Source organism: Pyrus communis, chromosome 7 (genome assembly GCF_041283825.1).
Source record: "Pyrus communis isolate YQ-2024b chromosome 7, ASM4128382v1, whole genome shotgun sequence".
NCBI classification, from domain to species: Eukaryota; Viridiplantae; Streptophyta; class Magnoliopsida; order Rosales; family Rosaceae; genus Pyrus; species Pyrus communis.
This window is the reverse complement of record NC_142571.1, coordinates 18,205,995-18,218,402: the sequence shown is the minus strand read 5'-3', so window position 1 is coordinate 18,218,402 and position 12,408 is coordinate 18,205,995. Positions and strand designations below refer to the sequence as shown.

The following is a 12,408-nucleotide window of genomic DNA, read 5'->3' as shown; positions in this document are numbered from 1 at the left end:
TAATGTTTACATTTTGGATCAAGGAAAGCCAAACTTAATTGAGAACTAAACAATCTCAAATCCAGTACCCACCAGACCAATCAAAATTCAAAAGCCAATTTTTACTAATGGTTCCTATAGTTTATTCGAATTTTCACTTTCGTTTCAACATTTTTTTTTTTTCCTGCGTTTTCGCCCTGGTGGTTCATGTTGTTTTCAAGTCAATTCAAACCGTCAACTAAGTTAATTTTTTTCTAAAAATTTTTGTGCACACCTTCTTGTTTTAAAATAAAAAAAAAACCCAAATTGCAAAGATTAAAATTACAAGGACGAAATTCAAAATCTGAGTAAATTACAAGAAGGATTCACGTAATCGAAGCAATAGAAAATTTTATCATTTCTGTCTATTTGTTGTTGAGTCACATGATTTCATCCATCGAGTGAAAAATCCCCTTCATTGTTGCTAATATAAGAGATGTTGATTGGGAGAGGTTCCTTGAAATTGTGGCAATATTCAACAAACTGCAGATTGCAGAGTTGTGTCAAAGTTGATTAACTTCTAATCAAAGTTTTAGTAAATTGATCTTTGTGGATTGTAGAGTAAGTTTCTGAATTCGTATGTTTTATACAGATGAACTAAAATCCCTTCCGACGTAATTGATCTGGACGAGGAAAGTCGAAGGTTCAATGCCATCCAAACGTGACAGAAAATAATATATATAATTCAATTGCAACATTGTTTGGTGGGACGTCTTCACAAAATTGCAACATTATTTGCTAATCTTGTGTAGTATGGAAAGGGCTGGAAAATTTTCCCGAAAATCTTAAACAAAACAAAAAAAATTTCGATTTTATACCGAAAAATCACCACACCGATAATACTGATATTTTCGGAACTACATACTAAAACGATCACAAATCTTTCGGTCTGGAAATCAGGATTACATATTCAATGGTTCAGGAATCCCGAACCGAAACCGAACCAAAAATATTATATATATATATATATATATATATATATATATATATGTATATGTATATATTTATTTATTTATTTATTTTGGTAGCATGCATGTTAATTGTTGAATTTAAGTAGTTTGATAGTAGACTATATTAGAAATAGAAGTATGAAATTAAGTAGTTTGGAACTTTGGAACATCAATTTGACTTGGTATGAATGAATTGGTTTGAAATTGGTATGATATAAAAAGCCTAAATTTCAATTGATATAAAATTGGGCAACAAAATTTCAAGCCAAAATCCAATTTTTAGCTCACATCACAAAAATCTCAAATTTCAACCCAAAAGCCCAAAAACAAAATCTAGTCTAAATCCATCTCGAAATACCGTAGACATTTCAGGAATCCCAAAAATTGAGAATATCAAAATTTGGTTCGGGATTGACATTCAAATTTCTGCTCTGAACATTTTCTCTTTGGGATCCTATACCGAATCACCCCTAATTATGGATGTGATTAGAAAAGGCATGACGTGAATTATGGTTTGCAATTTTGTTTGGTAGGAGGTGCGCACAAATTATGCCTTTTACTTAGTGATGGTAAAGAGTTGGAGACAGGCATGCATGAGCTATCTAAACAAGAAAACTGTCGGTGGTCCAACCAAATATTTTGACAATCACTTCTTCGAATCGAAACCACAAAAAATAAACTGAACAAAAAGTTGTTTAATATCTAGTGATTAAGAAATGGATATTAATAGGAGAACTCAAAATACAATGTTAATTTCACTGCTATCTTTTCGGTATGGAGTTGGTGATAGTTTTCTTATTGTCGTAATTTGATAGTGTAGCAATAAAGTTACAAATCTTTATGTCACTGGTTCTTTTGTCAATTAGCAATCAAGATAATATTTGTTGTTTAACGTAACACTTGTTGCTCGATAGTCGATACGTTCATTTTTCGCTTGATATATATGCCAAAATAATGCTAGATGGATTAAAAGATGTATACAATCAACCAATAGAAATTTCTTTTATAAAAAAGTCCGTAACTTTTCGGATTCACAGTTATGAAAGCCACTTGGCATCAACCCGTGTCTTGTGGAATAAAAATAGGCGCCACAGAATAGACTTTTTATAAAATAGCAGTTTAACTTTAAAGTTGAAAGACGGTAATATTGTTTTTAGTTAATTTTTCAAGCGATTTATGTGAGCCTCGTAATTACTATCTAATTGTATTATTATTTGTATAATTTTTATAATAAAAATGTAATTTGTCGACGTATATGAATATTATCTCTATTAGAGAAATGATATAAATCAATTATAAGAATATAATGTTTGGATATTAAATGGGAGAGATTAAATTGAAAGGATCGTGATCTTCTCCTGAGCTAAGGATGAGGATCCTCTTGACCAAAGGTGTGAACCGTTGAATGAAAATCTAACAGCTATAATTAGTATAACTTTAAAGATATCCTTCTGTTTGTAGCCGTTGAATTTTCATTCAACGGTTCACACTCCTTGATCAGAATAATCCTCATCCTAAGCTCAGGAGAGGACCTGATCGAAATTGAAAATCTTATAGCGAAAATGAAACCCAATTATTTTGCACCTGGTCCTGCTCTTTAACACGCTTGACGTCAACGGCGCACGTTAGCCTCGTTTTGAAAATCAAAGTCTTCTCTCTCTCTCAACTTCACACGGCTTACAACCACCCGCCATTTTCACGTCTAGTCCCATCTTTCTCCCTCTCTCTCTCTCTCTGAAATGAGGCGAACCCCATCGAACGGAAGCCGGAATCCTACCTCTGACCCGCGGAGCACGCCGGACCGGATCCCCTACTCTCCGAGCTCGCCCTACTCCCTATCCTCAACCGGTCAAACGTCCAGCTCCGGACGGAGCGTGGTCTCCGTCGCCGCCCGCTCTGTCGCCGGGGCCTTCATCTCGTGCTTCACACCGCCGGAGACGAAGAGCTCCGTAAGCTTCGGTGATTCTGAAGAGTTCAAAGCTCCCTCCGGTAAGTCCCTTTTTGTTTTGAGGAATCTGAACTGGGACTGGTAAAAAATGTAGATTTTTGATAGAGATCGAATTTTAGAAATTTCAAGTCATTTCAATAAGGTCATTGTGAGGAGGGCACGTTTTTGAATTGCTTTTGTAGAAAGTACTTCAGCTCAAATTACTTATACTCCTTTTGCTATGAACATGCTTTGGCACCTAAGCGTTTTAACGATCCAGAAGCGCTTTTAAGATTTTCTACTAGACATCATTAAGAGTTCCTTTTACTTGTCAGAAAACACTTTTAGCCGATAAAAAAGTAATCCCAGAAAGATCAATTCCTCCATTCGGTTATGTTAAATTCCTCATCAGCGGCTTTCCCTTCATTCGCAACCCACGGTTATGGATTATTTTTCCGAGTTTTTCTGCAGGGTCAAAGTTGTTAATGGAAATACAATTACCAGTTAACCACTTTTTTCTTTTATCATTATATAATACTAGCATTTGCCTATACACTTGCGTGTATGAATGAAGTTCAGTAGAATTAAGAACCACTGGCCTGTTTTGATTAAAAAAATGAAGAAAGTATTAGGCTGCCATTTGTTTTCTTCTCCTTCGTATCTGTAAGAAGAGACAAACAACTCAATGCCATGACAAATAATTGAATCGAATTAGCTGTTTAATGAGTTTTATGAGGTATACTGAACAAGAAAGTTGTTTTTCCTAGTATTTTCGGATGCGTCGAGAGATGGGAGCGAGAGAAGGCGCAGTTCGAGTCGAGGCATCTACTCCAACTCAAATAACTCGAGGCACGGGAGTGAGCCCGGGATTCTAAAGTTCAGCATGGAAGAAATAAACAAGGCCACAAAGAACTTCTCTCCGTCTTTGAAGATCGGACAAGGCGGCTTTGGGACAGTTTATAAGGGGAGACTAGGAGACGGGACCCTTGTTGCAATCAAACGCGCTAAAAAGGTTGGCTTCAAGTTTGTTACATTATATTCAACTTGTCATGTTTCTATGACCGTTGTATGGCTAAAACCGGCGTGTGATTTCGGATTTAACTGAGTGGTTACTTTTGTTTTCAGAGTGTATATGACAAGCATTTGGGAGTGGAGTTCCAAAGCGAGATTCAAATGCTGGCTCAGGTGGAGCATTTGAATTTGGTCAAGTTCTACGGGTATTTGGAGCATGAAGACGAAAAGATTATTGTTGTCGAGTATGTTCCTAATGGAACCCTCAGACAACATTTGGAATGTAAGTTCTATTTGTGTTACTCTCTTTTTTTCCTCTTTCCTTTCTGTGCGCCGTGTGTGCCTGTGCGCGAGATTGAGCGTGTATTGGTGCACCTTGGCACATAAATGCATCACCTTGAGTGCCTAAAATGTGATACAATGCAAAGTGCAGGTTTGTACGGTCAGATTCTTGACCTTGCAGCACGGCTAGACATTGCAATTGATGTGGCTCATGCCGTCACCTATCTGCATATGTACACGGGTAAATCTCCTGTTTTAGTTCACTTAGAGTTGTAGAATCTGTGTCGGGGAACTAACAGGACCGTGCTTGGCTTTAATTGGCAGATCATCCGATTATTCATCGAGACATTAAGTCTTCCAACATTCTCCTAACTGAAAACTTCAGGGCCAAGGTAGCTGACTTTGGTTTTGCCAGGCTTGCTGCTGATAGCGATTCAGGTGAAACCCATGTTTCCACTCAAGTCAAAGGAACCGCTGGGTATTTGGACCCCGAGTACCTGAGAACATATCAACTCACGGAGAAGAGTGATGTCTTTTCATTTGGTGTACTACTGGTTGAGCTAGTTACAGGCAGGCGCCCAATTGAGGCCAAACGGGACATCAAGGAACGAATAACTGCAAAATGGGTATGAACTTCTCCTCTTCGCTCTTTTATCACATTACTCGGTTTACGTGGGAATGTAACACATAACTCGGTGTTGGTTTTGCAGGCTATGAAGAAGTTTACTGATGGAGATGCTCTTTCGATTTTGGACCCAAGGTTAGAACAGACAGAAGCAAATAATCTAGCCATCGAAAAGATCCTTGAACTAGCATTGCAATGCTTGGCTCCACGCAGACAGAACCGGCCTAGCATGAGGAGATGCGCGGAGATCCTCTGGAGCATCCGTAAGGATTACAAAGAGGTATTAGCTCCAAACTTCCGTTCATTTTCTAGCCGTTCACAGATGAGTACCTGAACATGAGAAGAGTGACAAAACAATGAGTCTTGGTGCTCCCAGTAAACGGAATGTAATGATGATATGGTTTTAACGGAGCTGGAACACGAAGAGTGGTTGCGTTTTGGTAAAAAAGAACTGCGCAGTAAATGTGCATGAGCAATTTGAGTAGCAAATCGAGTAATTTCTTGAAGAATGATTCTGCAGTTCAGATTGTGTATAGGACACCTTGATTTTGAGTGTATTTTGGTTAATTGAAAGTTTTATTGAGTTGTTTATTGTTGTTGGAGGATCTTGTACGTTTATAAAGGCAGCTTGTATTTTAAGCTATCAAATTCGATATGCGTGTATTCTTATCTTTTATCAAATATACGAGCGTATTGGGATTATAATAACTAAGGGTGGATGAGATGATTAGCTAATTTAGCGGCACTCAGTCTCTACTTGGTTAGAAAGGACGGATACATGTTTGAAGCGAGTCCGGTTGATAAATTGGGGCCGGTCACCATTTGGCGACAATGGTAAGAGTTTCGGGAAGATATAAACATAAACAAAAAGTAGGAGCCAAATCAAAAGACTCACATGAAAATAATATTACCATTTACACTTCCAATGACCAAACTAAACATCGTCTTTAATTTTCCTCCGAGGCCCTTCAATAACTTATAACTCTCATATTTCTCCAACTAAAAATACTGCCTACCTATACAGTAAATATTCACAAACCATCCATCTCCCAAAACATTTTACCTTGGCAGTAAAAAAAATGTTGTTTCTTTTTTCTATAACCTTACCTCTGTAAAATTTCCCGTACTATTCTTCTCGTTATTGGCCTCTTGAAAATGAATCTTGTCGAGTCAATTCATAGGCTCCATTTGGTGGCATTTGATTCTCAGTCTCTACCGTAGTTACAGGACTTGCTTTCGAGCATAGGAAGAAGAAGGAAGATGTATATATTGTTATGTGCCAAATGCTGCAAATCATTTTATGCACCATTCGTGAGAGAGAGAGAGAGAGAGAGAGAGAGAGAGAGGAGAAAGAGAGAGATTTTCATTATATAACTATACCTGTGCCAAATCCAGTAGCTTTCACTGGTCTCCAGTACCCAGCTACTTGCTGCAAGGGCTAATGCAACTAAACCTGCCAGTACAAAACCCCAGCGAAATCTTGTAATAATTGTCTTAATGAGGTTCTTGAGCCATCCCTTAACAGCTTGCAACCTGCGTAATCCGTTTGTATTTTAGAAAAGGGAATGGAATGGATAAGCATAAATATAACTCCGCCATAAAAATGTCACCGCAAAAGTTAACGGGCTACCATCAACTTATCTACTAGGGCTATTATACTCAAATAGGGTTTGTGAAAATTTTAGATGCCTGCCCAGCCCATGCTAATTTAAAATAACATCGTAGCGTTCCAAGGATACCCACCTCTCAATCATATTTAAGGAGAATCCGGTCGAAAAGGAAAATGACCTAAACCTGGTTGACAATTCTATCAGCCACCCAATAAGAAGAGCCGCGGCGCCAATTACCATTACAAGAATAATATTGGCCGGCCTGCAAAGTTCAGCATGGTTAGATGCATAATGGAATTACTAAAAACTGGTCCAGATTTAAAATGCACGGTAACTATACCTTGTGGCCTTAGTATAAGCCATAAGGGCAGTAAGGATTGCAACGACTGTGTGTACTGCTCTCTTAAGATCGTCTTCAAATGTGCCTAGGTACACAAATGTGCTCACTACGGCCATGAAAGAGAGCCAGAAGTCCATGAACTGAAATTTCCAGATAACTAATTAATCACACAGATTTAATGCAATGTATATAACTGCTTAATTACACGACAGATTTCTCCACTTCAAATGCGTCCAGTCTTTTGCCATTACTTGCGTATCCCGTTCTCATTGTTTATTATTTTTACGAGTGTCTTCCTAAGTTTGTAACACCAAATCTTTGAAAGATATTATCTTTCTATCTCATTAAAAACAAAAGGTTCGATCAATAGTTATTTCTTTAAGAAGGAAAATAGAGAAAGATGTGTACCTGTAAGACACCAAAGCCCAGAGGACACCAGGTTCCCACATCACATGCATGATATATTCCGCTTGCAATTCCACTAGATGTAAATATCACCCACTCTGCCAATGCCTGCAAACAGAAATCATGGTCTACTTGTTAAAAGCAAAAAAACGTTTCCGGCTGGATAATGAAAATCGTCTAAATTTCAGAATTGAATCAAACCAATATGGCATCAGTTCAGTGTCCACTTAGGATAATCTTATGGAGAGTACTGTCGCAAACTTCGACTAGTAATATATTATTACATTATGTTTGAAGAAGTCTAGTTATTGTGAATCAAAGTTAAAATATTACCTTCTGTCGAAGGGCCCAAAATGCAGGAAGTGCTGCTGCAGCATTTGACGCAATAAGAAAAATGGATTGCCATACGTGCCCTATGACAATTTTCAGGGAGTGAAATAAATAAGAGAACAACTGTAGTAGTTTGCAATGTAAATAATAACTTTGTAGAAAACCACTTCAAACTAACTATACCAGATTCAGGGCCTATGTCAGCCAAACTAAGCAGATACAGTATATACTTTGACAAGTCTATATTGTTTTCCAAAAAATCTTTTTCGCTAAATGATCATCTACATTTTATTTCTCCAAAATAGCTGACTCTATTTTTGCAGATTTTGTCTTAACACTTTCTATTTCAATTTGCTTCCTGGAGGAAAATTCATATTACCAGCTGCAGGACAAACGAACCTCATTCAATGAGAACCAGACTACATTAGCATGTTTCAAACTATGTGCAGAAAAAAGTTAAAAAAGACCAACGGCATAGACAACAATTTTGTATAAGTTCACTGCTGAAATAACACATACCATGAGGTGTTACAAGTTGAATACTACAGTCAAAGCCTCCATGGTCCCGATCACATGAGCAGAAGCTGACAAAAAAATTAATATTAGAAAACTATACTGTTCGCAATTACTATTGCAAGATTAATTAAGGTGTCAGCTATCTTACTAACCAAGAAATTTAAAACATAGGTGTTCCGAAAAAGGAAACTGAAGAACACAGTAGATAAAAAAAAAACCATAAAGTGAAGGATTAAAAATAAACCTGTATGATGTCAATCCACTGGCATCCAACGCAGTTTCGCATTTTCCATGTGAAGAGCACCTTCTCGGGCATCTTTCAAGTGAAACAGACATGCTAGTCGGAACTTTCAAAGCATCACTGGTGGTGTTGAGATGCTTTAGACCAAAGCTCCAAGTTCCTTCTCTAACGTACAAAATGTAAAAATCGACCTTGTCTTCACTTGAATTATATAAGTTAAAAAACATGGAGCCATCACTACTGCTTGTCCTGTTTGAATAGAAATAGTCCCAGCTAGCGAGAGATGGTAACCCACCGTATCTAGCATATACTTCATAGTTAACCTTTTCATCTGAGTTTAATCGAATGTGCATGTTTCCTCCTGCTGCTCCATGCGGAATGTCCATGACAAAGTAAGTCCATGTTTCTTCTGGTTGTCCAACATGCGAGGAGTTCGTTGAAAGAGGATCAAGAGGAAAATTGGCTGAATCAGGAGACACTTTTTCACTGACGGGTAAATAGTAGTATTCAAAGTAGCTTGAACCTTTCCTCAGCGATGTCTGCATACAACCATTCTCAGCTTGTCAATAAATCATTCCTGCCAATAAGTTTCCTAAAGCATCAAGAATAAAATTAAATACACAGAAACTGTTCTGTCATCTAAGATTGCAACATATAGAAGTATTAACAATATCCATGTGGAAATCAAACAAATAAATTACCACTTAGAAGAAATTAGAAATTTCACGAACTTTCACAGAAGCAGAAACATATTTATCAGCAAGCCCACCTGAAGGGTGTATATTTCCCTTGTACAATTTGCTCCAGCCTTGCCCTCCGGACATTCAAGCAGTTTTGATTCCAGGGAATAACAAACTTTTGTGTCAGTATCCAGACTCCCTCCAAGCTCTTTTGAAACGTTGAGAGGTAAAATAGTAATATACCAGCTTCCAACCTTTGGAAATTGAATGACCAATGGGGATTTGTTTATATTACTGGAATAGTCATGCACAGTTTCTGAAGGTATTGCACCATGCCGTGCATAACACATTAAATTAATATCACTAACATTCTTGGTGTTATTTGAAAACGTTACATTTAACCAAACATCCTTTGCCAAAATTTTCAACTCTTGCGATACTCCCACTACATCCAAAGAGTAGAATTTGGGCTCGCCATCTCCATGACAAGTGCCAAAATTGTTTTTACATGAAATTACATATTCAAGTGTTTGGTTATACAAACCAGCTTCTGAAGAATTGTCTGCAGCACTGTAGCTGTTAGATAGAGCACATGAAAGTGGGTTAATTGTCTGATTGCATTCTGGGCCCCACATGGTTAGGGTCGGACATCCTTCCACAGTGATATTGGCACTGAAGGTGTATGATGGTGAGCGATTAATCTGCAATGTTAGTGTAGTAGGCTCAATTAAGAATTCAAATAAACATAAACTTCATTACTATCCATTATTAGCACATTAAGAGCCTTTGATGGAAAAGAATAAAAAGAGACAAAACTACAAAGCCTTTTCATCTCCAAATACCACGCATTTTTCTTTCTCTATATTTGTTTTGAAGTGAGATGTGAACAAGAAAACTTCATCGCATACGATAAATAAGGAACTAATGGTTTCAGGTGCATGACTAACATCATTCCCAAACAGCAGAGCAAATCAACACAAGAACTATTAAATCTAAAGGATAATAGAACATACCATCTTTGATTGTGTCCTTGTAGGTCCAATTCCATTGAAAAGACCAAAATACCAAACTCCTGGAGAAATCTGAACTACAATTTCGTAAGAGAGTATATAAACTTTTCTTTGGTAAATAGAAAATAAACTTTTGTTTAGAAAAAAACAAGAAAAGATTCGCAAACGAACTACTTAAATGCTCGAGCAATCTTTCCCTCTTCAAAATTGTACAAAAATAAGTAAAAGGTTTGATGATAGACCTGCTCATTTGTCAACTTGATAGTAAAATTCTTTTGCATAGGATAGCACTGCTCTGAACTCTGAAGAGCTTGTATTCCCTTATACGAACCATTGTAAAGGGGAGCTAGAACTGCTATTATCAGTAGATTCATTCAATGCTATGTTCAATCATCGTTCAAATAGAATTCAGTAATATAAAATAAGGGGACCTGAAAATCTAAATGCGTCTATGCAAAAAAACATGAAACAAATTGCTTGAGTATGCCAGTTATACTTGTCCTTGATTAACCAGACACATGGATAAATTCATGTTGAGTAATAGTTGAGAAACACTTTTAACAAAATGGCTCAGCAAGCAAATTTCTTTGGGATTCTTAACGCTTATTCGATGCGAAGGAAACTAAACAAGGCAGACTCTGCAGTCCTGACTCTCCTAAGGTATCTGTCAAGTTAAACTCTTTTGGAATACATTTGGCATGCATGTTGATCAGCAACATAAAACTACAGGGCACAAAGCATCAGATAGAGCAGAAACCCTAAGAAGTACACATGTGGCCAGAGACTAAGGAGTAATATTGTTTGACCGACACTTCAATTTAGTCAATTCATCTAAAGCTGGGTGACATATACCTGAATCCACTAGAGAAGTGTTAACATCCGGCAGTGGGAGGCTACCAGCTCGGAAGCAAATCAACGGTAACTTAATTTTTGGAACCTTTTCTATGTCTCCAGCAGCCTGAAAATAGTTTGAATCATTAGCAAGAATGCAGAGTAATCATACTATATTCAAGTACAGATTCGATTTACAGGCTTGTTTCTTATGGAAAGGAACGCCAATTGCGAATCCAGAAAACAACTTTCATTTGGGAAACAGCTCTCAGGCAAGTACACAGTATACCTTTCCAGTTTCCATCTCAAATTACTCAGACATTTTTGACAAAAGAAAAGGTGGAAAATTTGAGCCCTGATAAGCATACTTACAAGTTCCACGTTCGAAATCATTGCTATCGACATTGACGAGAACCATGGTGGCATTTCAACTAGAACAATGCAAAACACCAAAACCAGTTAGGAATTGCACAACCAACCATTTTATATATAATTCTGAACACAAATTAAAATTACAATCTTAAACAAATCACTCATTACACGATAATCGAAATACTGAAAACCCACTTGCTTGTGATTCAACTAATCCCAAGTCAACAACTTTCAAACATGATCACATCTAAAGTTAACAACTTTCAGACCAAATTATAGCATATTCAACAACAAGAAAACCTTAGTCGATGTAATTTACAAATTTCCAACAACTACTGCAAAACAACACAAGAAAATTCAACTTTTTGACTTTGACCCCATCCAATGCTACACCCCATAAACATCTCAAACCCATAGAAAAGGCAACCAATCAATCAAATGCTTAAGGGGGTTATCAAAAAGCTAATCATTCACCTCTAATGTATCGAAATCCAGAGGGTCCGATTGTGGTCGGTGGGTAGCTGAAGCTGGAGACAGTGAAGCTGGTGTACGGACCCAGTTCGCCGTACGAATAGCAGTGGACGAATAAGCAGAAAAAGAGCACGAAAAGACTGAGATGTAAATGGGAAGAGGAACAAAGAATCGAATTCGAAGCCATGGGAGCTTCTGATTCTTGGAACAGAAAGACAAAGATTAGACTAATCAGAATTATTTAAATGGTAAATTGGAGAATTTCTTTGAGTCACGCCTTTGACTTGTACCCGCCATCCATGGCTACCGGCTGTTTTTTGGTTTTAATGTTTTGTTTTATGAATTTTTTATTATTTATTTATTTAACTTTGGACGGTGAAAGCTGCCGCATACACGCCCCCTTTGGAGAAAGGAGAAGAGACGGAGACTAATAAATAAAAAATCATAATAAGAAGTCTAGGGTTGGGAGGGTTGTTAAGTTACAAGTCTAGTCCTCCAAACGTAGTATAAATATATCGTTACATAAGATTATAAATTTCATTAAAAAAAATTAAAATTAAAATTAAAAGTGATAAGTGAGTTAGACAAACAAAAAATATATCAGGATAAATTTGATGACACAAACAATGGTTTATAAAGCAATAACTTTATGATATAATAACATCTTGACATACGAGTACGCGTGATAATTGACTCTCTTGATTTTTTATTAGGAAAAACAAAATAAGAATATATTTTAAAAATAATACTAACTAACCACTGCTTGGTTTTTTTTTTGTAAATATCTTA

The 12,408-nt window shown here is 37.0% G+C and overlaps 2 protein-coding genes across 3 annotated transcripts; one reads left to right on the top strand and one right to left on the bottom strand.

Annotated features, from left to right (window-relative positions):
* Positions 1-2,554: 2,554 nt before the first annotated feature.
* LOC137733731 (calmodulin-binding receptor-like cytoplasmic kinase 2) lies at positions 2,555-5,521 on the top strand. Its single transcript, XM_068472895.2, has 6 exons — positions 2,555-2,957; positions 3,663-3,907; positions 4,021-4,189; positions 4,340-4,429; positions 4,513-4,814; positions 4,899-5,521. Exons 1-6 carry the CDS (start codon positions 2,708-2,710, stop codon positions 5,145-5,147), a joined length of 1,305 nt encoding a protein of 434 aa, XP_068328996.2. The 5' UTR covers positions 2,555-2,707; the 3' UTR covers positions 5,148-5,521.
* A 183-nt stretch (positions 5,522-5,704) lies between these two features.
* LOC137733730 (transmembrane protein-like protein) lies at positions 5,705-12,068 on the bottom strand. 2 transcript variants are annotated; one of them, XM_068472894.2, is made up of 14 exons: positions 11,623-12,068; positions 11,149-11,207; positions 10,798-10,903; positions 10,188-10,300; positions 9,949-10,017; positions 9,025-9,636; positions 8,259-8,794; positions 8,018-8,082; positions 7,502-7,581; positions 7,172-7,276; positions 6,764-6,903; positions 6,557-6,685; positions 6,194-6,346; positions 5,705-6,099 (listed from the first exon to the last, which is right to left on the bottom strand). In XM_068472894.2, the coding sequence occupies exons 1-14, from the start codon at positions 11,804-11,806 to the stop codon at positions 5,952-5,954; spliced, it is 2,499 nt and encodes an 832-aa protein (XP_068328995.2). In that variant the 5' UTR covers positions 11,807-12,068; the 3' UTR covers positions 5,705-5,951. The 2 variants fall into 2 exon arrangements, with proteins under 2 accessions (XP_068328995.2, XP_088552478.1); XM_088696352.1 differs by having other exon boundaries at positions 10,188-10,297; positions 11,623-11,947.
* Between the last annotated feature and the right edge of the window lie 340 nt (positions 12,069-12,408).

Excerpts from the sequence above, each read along its gene's own strand:
- LOC137733731 (XM_068472895.2), top strand. The coding sequence starts at position 2,708 with ATGAGGCGAACCCCATCGAACGGAAGCCGGAATCCTACCTCTGACCCG. Across the intron at positions 4,190-4,339 it reads CCTCAGACAACATTTGGAAT|GTTTGTACGGTCAGATTCTT; the intron begins GTAAGTTCTATT and ends TGCAAAGTGCAG. Across the intron at positions 4,815-4,898 it reads AACGAATAACTGCAAAATGG|GCTATGAAGAAGTTTACTGA; the intron begins GTATGAACTTCT and ends TTGGTTTTGCAG.
- LOC137733730 (XM_068472894.2), bottom strand. The coding sequence starts at position 11,806 with ATGGCTTCGAATTCGATTCTTTGTTCCTCTTCCCATTTACATCTCAGT. Across the intron at positions 9,637-9,948 it reads CAAGGACACAATCAAAGATG|ATTAATCGCTCACCATCATA; the intron begins GTATGTTCTATT and ends CTAACATTGCAG. Across the intron at positions 7,582-8,017 it reads TCAACTTGTAACACCTCATG|GGCACGTATGGCAATCCATT; the intron begins GTATGTGTTATT and ends AAATTGTCATAG.